General features: G+C 46.4%; 1 protein-coding gene across 1 annotated transcript; it reads left to right on the top strand.

Moving 5' to 3' along the window:
- Nucleotides 1–4,232: 4,232 nt before the first annotated feature.
- LOC311228787 (gamma-crystallin M2-like) lies at nucleotides 4,233–4,787 on the top strand (the record flags this gene model as incomplete). Its single annotated transcript, XM_084314727.1, has 1 exon — nucleotides 4,233–4,787. The coding sequence occupies one exon, from the start codon at nucleotides 4,233–4,235 to the stop codon at nucleotides 4,785–4,787; it is 555 nt and encodes a 184-aa protein (XP_084170853.1).
- Nucleotides 4,788–12,506: the final 7,719 nt, after the last annotated feature.

The raw sequence follows: 12,506 nt of genomic DNA, 5'->3' as shown, positions 1-12,506 counted from the left end.
CGGGGCGGTCCTCGTGCCGGCGAGTGGGAACTGCGCCACGATATAGTCAGGCAGATCTGAGATCGCTTCGGGGAGGCTTCATTGGATCTGTTTGCGAGCAGACAATGTCACAAGTGCCCCTTGTGGTTCTCGGTCAGTTGGGCAGATCATCCCCCCTTGGGGGTGGATGCCTTCTCGATGTTTCCATGGCCGCCCGGCCTTCTGTACGCCTTTCCCCCTATACATCTGTTGAATCAGTTGTTGGAGCGGATACGGAGGGAGCGCAGGACCGTGATCCTGGTCGCGCCGGACCGGGGCACAGCGGTGTGGTTCCCGGTCCTGATCCAGCTACTAGTAGCCCCGCCGTGGCCTATTCCTTGGTCGGCGAGGGCCCTCTCTCAAGCACACGGGTCGCTGTTTCAGCCCCCGGTGTTCCGCCGACCTCTGATGGTTTGGCTGGTGAGAGGGTAAGTCAGGAGGGGATGGACCCTTCTGTGGTTGACACCATCCGGAATGCGCATGCTCCCTCCACTGTCGCGCTTTACGCGGGCAGGTGGCGTATGTTCCAAGAGTGGTGTAAGGCGGGGGGCAGGGACCCGGTGTCCTGCCCCCTGGATGCTGTCCTTATTTACCTTCAGTCTCTCCTTGAAAGACTGTCGGCTTCGACGGTGAGGGTATATGCAGCAGCTATATCCTCTTATCATGAGGGATTTGAGGGTGCTGTTTTGTTCAGCCACCCTCTTGTGAGGCGTTTCCTGCTTGGCGCTCGACACGTTAAGCCGGTAAAACGCTCTTTGGCTCCGAGCTGGGATCTTCAATTGGTCCTCGTCGGTTGTCCTTGGCCCCGTTTGAGCCTCTTGAGCAAGCGCCGTTGGAACAGCTGTCGTTCAAGACCGCGTTCTTGCTAGCCGTCACTTCCGCTAAACGCGTGGGTGAGCTTTGTGCTCTCTCGGTACGGCCAGAGTGCCTGTCTTTTCATTCCGATTGCGGTGCCACTCTCCGGCCTAATCCTGCTTTCGTGCCTAAAAATATCCGGAGTTCTTTCCGCTCCAGGGATATTATGGTTCAGGCGTTTCATCCGCCTCGTCACGCTAGTGAGTTGGAGGCGGGCCTTCACCTGTCATGTCCGGTCCGGGCTTTGGGGGTTTACCTCAGCCGTACTCAGGGCCTCAGGGCTACCGATCAGCTCTTTGTTACGGTGGCTCTCGGGCTGGTAAGGCACTGTCGAAACAGCGCCTGTCCCATTGGTTGTGCGAGGGCATTGCCCTTTGCTACATGTTGGCCGGGCTGGCTCCCCCTGGGGGCGTCAGGGCGCACTCCACTTGTGGGGTGGCAGCCTCTGCCGCTCTGCTGGGTGGGGCCTCGGTGGAGGACATCTGTGCTGCAGCTTCATGGTCCTCCCCGGGTCCCTTCGTAAGGTTTTACCTCATGGACATGACCGGGGGTTCTGTCTCCCAGGCGGTTCTGAGGTCTGTGGCCTCTCCTGCTTCCCGTCCTTTGGTGGGGTAGCAGGAGTGTGTGGGTGTGGGCCACAATGTGTTGTGTCACACGTGGTTCCGCCTGTGCTGTGTGTTCAAGAGGTTCTAGTTCCCTCTTGTTCGCACTCGGGTGGAGTTGACTGCCGCCCCCTCTTCATTAGGAAGAATGGGGTGACGGGACTCCCCTCCCCCCTGATGTGGGCTTACGGGTCCTCAGGGGGTACATTTGTCGGGCCTCGCGTCCGCTCTACCCCATATCTCGGTATGGCTTAAGAGCGGGATGCGATGCCAGTACGAGTATATAACGACAGGTTATGTATATAACCTAGTTATATGAGTACTGGCTAAGCGTCCCGCTCTTAGCGTGCCCTGAGTTCCCTTGGGGAAACTTTTCTTTGGAAACGATTTTCCGAGGAAGAGTGAGTGGTGACCACGCCTAGTACTATATAGTACGCCACTAGGGCGGGGCCTGGCAGGTGATGGGTGTATTGGTTTTTATTCGTTGATGGAGTACACTAGGTACATGAGATGAGGTATATCTCGGTATGGCTTAAGAGCGGGACGCTTAGCCAGTACTCATATAACTAGGTTATATACATATACGTCGTTAACCCTTGAACTGGACATGTCTATGATTGGAACATTCAATAGGGTTCACATCTTTTCAGAAAACTGTCTAAGCCATAACTACACTGGATTTGTGAGAGATTCTTTAGCGGGATGTCTTGGATTTGATCATGTCAGTGACAGTTCGGCTAGTATTATGAATCTGTACAAAGCTGCCAGTTGTGGTAGGGGTCTTGCAAAATGAATCAGGGAACTTTTTTCTAAAGGTAGTTGATGGATGATTGTGGATTGTGTTTAGGATACGGGATAGGTCAAAGACATCTTACAAATATTAGGATATTAGGTCAAAGATGTCTTTTGGAAATAGAGTATCGTATATAATTTTTATTTTTATGAAAATGAGCAGCAACCGTTTTGTAAGACAGTCCACTTGATGTTAATTTACCTTTTCAGTAAGCTGCACTCTTTTTATGTTTGGTGGTTAGAGACAATATGGAGTCAAATATAACCATTGACAATAAACTAGTGTGGGTGTAAATGGTAAATGGTGCATTGCATTTTAGTGCTTTTATCCAAAGCACTTTACAATTTTGTTCCTCACATTCACCCATTCACTCACACATTCGCGGCACGGTGGTGTAGTGGTTAACACTGTCGCCTCACAGCAAGAAGGTCCAGGGTTCGATTCCCGCTTGAGGACCAGGTTTCCATGATGCCAGGTACCCAGGTGGGGTATCTCCCAGGCCTTTCTGTGTGGAGTTTGCATGTTCTCCCCATGCTCGCAAGGGTTTCCCCCCCGATAAGATAAACCCAGCTAACGCTGTGGCGTCCTTGACGAAGACGGACAGGAGCACTTGGATTGGTCCCCGGGGCGCGGCTCACGTTGACGCCCTATCTGCTCCCGGCTGCCCATGGGGGGAAGGACGACGGGATGGGTTAGGCGCAGAGACTCTATCGCATCGGCGACTGAGGAAAAACAATGCATGTGTGTGTGTGTGTGTATCCCGGTGTGTGTGTGTGCCGCTCCAATTGCATGTCCAGTTTGTTGCATGCCGATTGAAGACCCCCTAAAGAGGTCCTGCATTATTATTAAAATACCGATGGTGGAGGCGACCATGCAAGGTGCCTACCTGCTCATCGGGAGCAATTAGGGGTTAAGTGTCTTGCTCAAGGACACTTTGACACGCTACCCGGGAAAAGTGGGAATAGAACCGGGAACCTTCTGATTACCAGACAACCACTCTACCTCCTGAGCCACTGTCGCCCCGGGTGTGCGGTAGTCCAGCAAGCTAAAGCAATCTGGGAATCTTTAAATTTTTACTGCAACCACTACTTTATATTGCTATGTTTTTTTTCTTTTTTTATATAACAAGTTCATGTCCTCTGCAATCTGTGGTCTAGAGAGACAAAAAAGGTAATTTGTTGCAAAGAGAGAATTTGGTAAATCTTAAAAAAATATCTTCAAATACAAATATTCAATAATGTAAAGTTACAGTTTGTTCATGGAGCTGAAGCATTTAGGAATAAAATGGTATTCATCTAAAACTAGGCTAAGAGTGTGTGTATGTGTTTTAAATGTATCTCTGCATGTAAACTGTAAAGTGATACAGTTGATAGGAATGACATAAAACCTAATTATTTTTAAAAAGGATTATACAGACTGTAGCTACATTAGTTTTTGCCAAATTATCTTTGGTTATCTTTGAAATATTAACTGACTAAAATGTTATTCTTTCTTTTTTATACATAAAATGTATGACATTATCTGGGGAAATGAATACGTTATACATTTAAAAGGTTTTACCGGATAATATAATAAGATATACATGTTACATTAGAAGTCCGTTACATGTTATTACATGTACATGAGGCCTGGAGAGTACAGGAACTTCATGAACATGGGCATGAGCGGCATTAGGTTCATGAGCATGAGTTCAAGTCCTTCTAAAGGAAAAGTTATTACATTTTGATTACCTTATTACCTTATCTGGTGTTATTACATTATCCAGTGTTATTACACACATTTTTGGGGGACTAGTTTAAATTGTGGATGAGCCTCAGTGCTCTATGGGCTTCTACAGTATGTTGTGCTGCTGTGTCAGGGTCTTTTCACAATGGAGACCTCTGGTAGTCAGGTATAAAAAGGAAGGCTTCCAGCAGGTAGGTAGTCAGTCCACCAACAGCAGCAGCAGCAGCTCACCAGCCAACATGACCTCCACCGACATGAACATGATGAGTAAGGTCACCTTCTACGAGGACAGGAACTTCCAGGGCCGCTCCTATGAGTGCATGAGCGACTGCCCCGACATGTCCTCCTACCTGAACAAGTGCCAGTCCTGCAGGGTGGAGAGGGGCTGCTTCATGGTCTACGACCGCACCAACTTCATGGGAAACCAGTACTTCATGAAGAGGGGCGAGTACTCCGACTACATGAGCATGATGGGCATGAGTGGCAACATCAAGTCCTGCCGTATGATCCCCCATCACCGTGGTAACTACAGGATGAGGATCTATGAGAAGGAGAACTTCGGAGGTCAGATGATGGAGCTGATGGACGACTGTGACTCCATCATGGATCGTCACCGCATGTCCAACTGCATGTCTTGCAACGTGATGGACGGCCACTGGCTGATGTACGAGCAGCCCCAGTACAGAGGCAAGATGATGTACATGAGGCCTGGAGAGTACAGGAACTTCATGAACATGGGCATGAGCGGCATGAGGTTCATGAGCATGAAGCGCATCAATGATTCCTGCTACTAGATGGTGGTGGACTCAACAAACCAGTCAAATCCATGAATAAAACATAATTTTTCATTTAAAACAACAAAACAAAACAAGGTTTCATGGTATTGTCGTTATTAAACACATGTGCAACACTAGAACAGTGGCTGGGTTTAAAGAGTAAAAGTAGCTATATCATTTTAACTGAAAAGATGCTACGGGTTGATGGTGGGGTAATTATACTGCCCTGTCAAGGCTAACCGCAGTAACTTGAAAAAAGTCAAAATTTAGTTATGAGTTAAATTGAACTTGTCAATAAATGTTTTATCTTGTGACTAAGTTTCTAAGATGTTAATGTCGCTCAGGAGATATGGGGTTTTAAAAACTGCAGTAACTACAAAAACACACTAAAAACCCAGGCAGACCGCAGTAACTTCCAAACAGTGAAACTGAGAAAAATGGGTTTAAATTTTTTGACTTGCCATCCAAAATGTGTTATAGGTAGATAGATGATAGTACCCAGATTTAACATGTATTAATGAAGTAATCTTTAGGCATACAAAAATATGACGTAATTATTTTAATTAACCCCAAAAAAGCAGATACTGCACTCTGCTGCACGATTTCCTTAAATAATTATACAGGTAATGTACAGGCAAAGTGCAATAACTTCAAATGCAATGTTGTTTTCCCTCCAGCTTTCATAACTTAACCTAGCCATTTTGAAAATGAAATTTAACACCCGAATATATTGGAATGATGATGATCCAAATAAAATGGCTAGGTTGTGTTATTGTAATAATGCTTTTGTGTCTAGTTGTAAAAACATCATATTTTCACCTCCGCAACATTGCCAAAATCCGTCACTGCCTCTCCCCCCCTGCTGCTGAATCCCTCATATACACCTTCATCTCCTCCCGCCTGGACTATTGTAACTCCCTCCTCACTGGCATCACCTCCCGCTCCCTCCATAAACTGCAGATAGTCCAGAATTCAGCCGCCTGCATCCTCACTAACACCCGGTCCCGTGAACACATCACTCCTGTCCTCCACTCCCTCCACTGGCTCCCCATCAAGGAACTGTACCCTGACTCTGGAACTCCCTCCCTCAGACCATCAGAGACTCTCCCTCACTCTCCACTTTCAAATCCAGACTCAAAACCTACCTGTTCTCCCTAGCATTCAACCTTCCTTACCCATAACCACCCTCCTCCAACCTACCACCCCCTTTTCCCCTGCCCTACGTTCTCTCCTCTCCTGCGTTCCCCCACCCCCCTCGGTTTCCCTTACTCACTTCCCGACTGTCTCCCCTACTGACTCCTGTATTTGTTATCCGTTACTCGTGGTTTTATGTTCTTGTGTATTCATATTGTTCTCCGTTTCCCTGTAGTTCTATGTTTTCTTTGTTTTTTTTGCCTATTGTCAGCGACTTTCGGTCGTTGAAAAGCGATATACAAAATAAATAAATTATTATTATTATTATTATTATTAGTTTGGTTGTTTCTCTGTTTTGGACTGGCTTGCCAGCTGTTGTCAATTAGAATTAGTCTGGTATTTAAGTGTGGGTCTGTCCTCACTTCCTTTGTGGCATCATACCTCTGTGTTCCCTTACCTGTCGTGTCACTGCTGTCGTCTTCCTTGCCTTGCTGTTTTGTATTGAGTCTTAGTAAGTAATATTAGTATTCCGTTTTTGTGCATCTTTGTTTTTCGTGTAACAGTTCATGTTTTTCTCTAGCACCAGCTCGGCTGTGCCTTTTGCTTTTTGTTTTGTACTGTAAAATACCCTTGCTCTCTTGGTTTTAAAATAAATAGAACGCTACATTTTGAGAAGAGCAACCACCGTCTCCGTTCATCTGTCAGTCCGCACATTGGGTTATTTTCTCCCCCAAATCCTAACACACTCTGTGATGGATCATAGTTTGTGTGGGTTTTATTTTAGTTTATTACATGGCGTTTTAACATTCGCCGAAATGCTTGATTGTGATTGGTCAATAGCCCCCGACAGCGGTGAATTATTTTTCGATAACCACTGGTGATTATTGTTTTTTGCAGCTGGAGTAATCAAGCCCACTGACACACACTGTTTCAGCTGCTCAGCATATGCACACAGCTGCATTCAGTCATCAGTGCAAGCTGCCGGCGATGACAGCGGGAGCGACAGAACAGAACTGCGTCTGCATTTGATCTCGTAAAATGAATTAGGTATATTGTTAGTAAGTTAGCCATGTAATAAGCGGGATAATGTATAGCCTATACTCGGTCATTGTAGCAAAATAATTGACCTTCACTGACGTTTAAAACACCTCGGCGAGGCGCCTCGGTATTTTAAACTCTGTGTCGGTCAATTATTTTGCGACAATGACCTCGTAGCTATACATTATCCCTTACTTATTCTATGGTGCTTTGGCTTTATTTCGTCTTTCTGTGAGGGACAGCTGTCTATTTTGTCTTTCTGTGAGGGATAGCTGTCAATCACTGGCCTCTGCAGTTAATTGCCATGCGGCATGGCAGGTGTGTGGGCTTGATTGCCACCTGATTGGTGTCAGGTGTGCAGTGCCTTTAAATAGTTTTGGTTGACTGTGTTCGGATGCTTGTCCATTTCATGTTTTTCCCTCAATAGTAGAGGAGTGTCCCAAGCTCATGCTTCTAGGGTTTTCTCTGTTTCTAGTGCTATTGTTTTTCTTGTTGTTTTCAACTGCTAGGCAGTGGTGGTTATTTGGGGATTTTTACCCAGTTATTTTATACTGGTGTTTTTTGTTTCCTACAGTTTTTATTAAAATTTATTTTATTCTTGTGTTTTCCTCCACCCTCTCTCATCGCTCAGCGATTCCAGTGGTTAACTTTAAGATTCCCCTTTTGTGTGTGTCTGCGTGTGTGTCCGACCGACCGTCCTTTTTATTTGTCCACTTTTATGGAAATTTGTCTTTGGCTCCACCATGGTTGCAATCAACAAGACAACACAGTACAAACACCACACAGGTACAAAAGGGCATTGGCCCAAACCAGCCCAATACATGGGCAAAAGAGAAAGGACAACAACAACAACAACAACAACAACAACAACAACAACAACAACAACAACAACACAGATAGCGCTTCAGGAACTTAAAGGGGAACTATCTTATTAATGGCCTTTTCCAGTGGTTTGCATTGTTTTCTAGCAATGTGGGGTTGTACCAACACTGACTAGATGTGAAATTCTCATTCAGTCGCATTCCTCCAGTTCAGCTGAGACAAGATCCTCCCCCCCTCACTGCTGTGGACCCTGACAAAAGGGTCTGTACCAAACCCAAAAACGGAGGGTGGGGTTGTGTAAACTGTAACACAAGCCCCTCCCTCAGCGTTCTCTCCATCCACCTCGACATATGGCACTCCTGTAACCATTTGTGATGATAATCCCAAAGCGCACACGCACCGAACTGGCACTAGTCCGCCAGGAACCGTAGATAGGAGGCCCGGTACCTCCAGCTGTGTGTAGCCAACCCTGGACTCGCCAACCGCGCAAGCAGGGTGTCTCGCGGAGCCGGGATATTGCACCCTGACTCTACCAACGAGGCAATCGAACCCAAGGGGGGACCCTGACAGAAAGGGCCGGCCTGATACGGGGAGAGCGGCCATCACCCCTGGTGACATAGGCTCCCCCGCTGAGCATCTTCTTGGCATAGACTGCTGAGGACAGCCTGCTCTGCAGCTGGACATGCAAGGTGTGTGGTCCCCACGCTGCCCGATAGGGTGAGTCCCTACACACCGTAGCCCTGTAGTGATATTACTACCACCCAAATCACGCATGCCTGACTGACCACCGCCGGTCTTCCGGTCGTAGGCTGTAGGCACTCCTACAGCTGGGTGTCAGCCCCTGTCTCCATGAGAAGCGAAATGTGGGGCCGCTTGCGCTTCACTGGAAGAACGTGGCCCACAGCCAAAGGGGACAAATCAGAGCCCTGTGTCCCGTAGTGTAGCTGGGGGGAGTAACCGGAGAGCGTGCTAGACACAGCTAGATGGCGACGTTTTTTTAGGGCGTGCCCATCTAATGTAGCCGATCCCTCTGCCGCCGAGGCTGTCGGCCTTGTGATCACCTGTTTTCCTTGTGCCCAGGGTATCTCAGGTGGGGGAAACATGGCCGCTGGCCGGGGGCCTCGCCGCAGCCGCTGGCGAGGCCGTGCTCTCACCTCTGGCTGTGTGGTGTGGGGCGGTTTGGAGCCCAGGTCAAATACCGCCTGCGCCCCTGCGGACAGACCAAAAAGTCCATCTGCGGAGATGGGTGCCCTGCTCTCTCTTGAGTCAAACCTCACTTCTGTGCTCTTATTGCTTGATCTCAGTGCAGCCTTTGACACTATCGATCACTCGATTCTTCTAGGTCGGCTTGAGAATCATGTTGGCATTCAGGGTCACGCACTAGCTTGGTTTAAATCTTATTTAACTGATAGAACACACTGCGTGGTCTATAATGATTTAACATCTGAGACCCTCCCAGTGCAATGTGGTGTCCCACAAGGCTCTGTCCTGGGCCCTTTGCTATTTTCGATTTACATGCTACCCCTCGGCAATATCATACGCAAATTTGGCATAAACTTTCATTTTTACGCTGATGACACCCAATTATATTTACCTATTAAGCCAAATGATTCCTCCCAATTACAAAACCTTGAGGCCTGCTTGCTTGCCGTCAAAAAGTGGATGTCGCAAAACTTTCTACTCCTTAATGCAGATACAACTGAGATGTTAATTGTTGGCCCCCCAAACCACAGAGGCCTGTTTCAGGACATCTCCCTCAACTTTGATACTTGTCATGTATCCCAGAGCTCCACCATAAAAAACCTCAGAGTCATTTTTGATTCCTCCCTCTCATTTAATGCACATATAAAAAATTTCACCAAAATTGCCTTCTTCCATCTTTGTAATATCGCAAAAATTCGCCCCATTTTAACTCTGGCTGATGCTGAAACCCTGATTCATGCGTTTGTCTCATCACGTCTGGACTACTGTAATGCCCTTTTTTCAGGCCTACCTAATTCAAGCATCAAAAATCTTCAACTCGTGCAAAATGCGGCTGCACGGATACTAACTAGAACTAGAAAATTTGATCACATCACATCAGTTTTGTCCGCCCTACACTGGCTTCCTATTCAAGCCCGATCTGACTTTAAAGTGCTACTCCTCACCTACAAAATTTTAAATGGGCTTGCACCGCTCTATCTATCCGATCTCATCTCCCGATACTGGGATGCAGGGCTTCTATCGATTCCTAGGGTTAAAAAGATATCCGCCGGCCACAGAGCCTTTGTCTACCGCGCTCCCTACCTGTGGAACAAATTACCTGCCATCGTCAGGGGCGCCTGCTCTGTCGAAGCTTTTAAATCCCTGCTTAAGACCCATCTTTTCTCTCTCTCCTTCAACCTACCCTGATCTCACCTGGTTGGGGACTGACCTTTAGATTAATCTGTCTAGTTTAGTTAGGATGTCTATTTTCTCCCATCTCTGCTCCCTGAACGTCAGCAAAACAAAAGAGATGATTGTGGACTTCAGGAGGTCGGGGGTCAAGGACTACAGCCCCCTCAGCATCGACGGGGCACCGGTTGAGAGAGTGAACAGTTTCAAGTACCAGGGAGCCCACATATCCGAGGACTTGACATGGACCACACACATTGACAGTGTTGTGAAGAAGGCACGACAACGCCTCTACTTCCTCAGGCGCCTAAGGAAGTTCCAAGTCAGTCAGAAGATCCTTAGGAACTTCTACTCATGTACAATAGAGAGCATCCTGACTGGCAACATCACCTCCTGGTTTGGGAATAGCACTGCACAAGACCGTAGCAGACTACAAAGAGTGACACGTTCAGCCGAACGCACAATTGGAGGGGGGCTTCCCACCCTCCAGAACATTTACAACAAGCGGTGCAGGGGGAAGGCTAAGAGAATCATCAAGGACTCCAGCCACCCGAACAACTGCCTCTTTGAACTGCTGCGGTCAGGCAAGCGATACCGGAGTCTTAAGGCGAGCACAGAAAGACTCAGAAGAAGCTTCTATCCCCAGGCCATCAGGCTGCTAAACGAACAATAAACACTATGCAACAACCATCAAATGCACACAGCACACACACCCACACGCACACACTCACTTAAACAAACAACACACTGCAGCACCCACTCTCCACACTTTAGATCACACAAACACACTTTATATTTATTGATAAAGGATTTGCACTACAACTCGTACACCTACTGTAAATTGTACCTAAATTGCACCTCATCCCATTTCTGCCTTGCATTATATAGTATTGTATATTAGTACACTGTATAGTTTATTGTATATTATATGGTAACTCAGTTACGTCTATTCTGCATCGAACATTGTACATATGTCTAATACTGAACACTGTGACCTCATTTTTTTACTTCTAATTTACATGCTATACTATGTTATTTTATTTCATACTTATCTTGTCTTGCACAGTCTCTGGAGCGTAACAGTAAGAAGCATTTTGTATAAAAGTATTCTGTACTTCTGTATGACAACTATTAAAGAAACTTGAAACTTGAACTTGAAACTTGAGCTGATCTCCTGAGCTGAGGTCTGAGCTTGTGCCACAAGATGACTCAACTACATACTCGTCCATCCTTTTTTGCTTCCTCCTTTGGCTGGTAGTATGTTCCTCAATCCCAAGGCCATTACATATGGCCTTTGTCCTGTCATACATGTCCACTGCCATCTCTGAGGTGCGATAACCTTTGAGTGTGTCCTGCACTGTGCTTTTAAATAGTACAGATAGGTATTGAAGATGTGCACTTTAAGCAGCAGCACCTGGAGCCATCCATACCCATGTCCAGTGTCCACTGACAAAGACATGCTCATGATACTGTGATAAACTATAATAAGCTTTAATCGAACCCTGGTTAATTTCCTCGGATAGTCCGGTTGGTTTGGGGTGGGGTGAAAGCTCATTCACTCTTGCAAGTGAACCCTGCTGCGGTTCATTTGAGATGTGAATGCAAAGCGGACCAAAGGCAGGAAAATACCCCAAAATCTAATTAATTTTTTTATAAGACTGAAACATATGTATATAATGAAACACAGTTTTTGAACCAGTTACACACTGCTGTGCTTAACCTAAAACACATTTAGCAATTCTACTTCTCAGTGATTAGAGTACTGTAAGTGAAGTACACAGAGAATGTGCAAATATACAATATGTAACTGAGGGGTACAATTCCCTGACTGTATTACTAGATATGATACTTACTACCACTACCTTTGTACTTAATATTCGGCCACCCAGTACACGGCATAAATATATTATGATGAACACTGTCACGTAGATGAAACGGATCCAACACAAATGTACGAATTAGAAACAGGTCTTTATTTCTACACAGCGATGGTGTGTAGAACAAGCACTTAATCAAATCAATCACATTTATGAATGGAATTAGTATGCACTTTTATGGCAAGAGTATTCGTCGGTATATCAATAGAGAATGTCCAATCTCTGAAGGCGCAGGTGGTACATATACGACCTGGAATAGTTTAAGGAATAACAGCAATGATACTTTAATGATTATATACTGGATACACTAGAGGGGGTTAATCCGTGGCGGCACGGTGGTGTAGTGGTTAACACTATCGCCTCACAGCAAGAAGGTCCAGGGTTCGATTCCCGCTTGGGGACCAGGTTTCCATGATGCCAGGTACCCAGGTGGGGTATCTCCCAGGCCTTTCTGTGTGGAGTTTGCATGTTCTCCCCGTGCTCGCAAGGGTTT

This window comes from Notolepis coatsorum, assembly GCF_963971535.1.
Source record: "Notolepis coatsorum genome assembly, chromosome: 5".
Taxonomy (NCBI): Eukaryota; Metazoa; Chordata; class Actinopteri; order Aulopiformes; family Paralepididae; genus Notolepis; species Notolepis coatsorum.
Note: the sequence above shows the minus strand (reverse complement) of the source record. Positions and strands in the feature narration are given on the sequence as shown.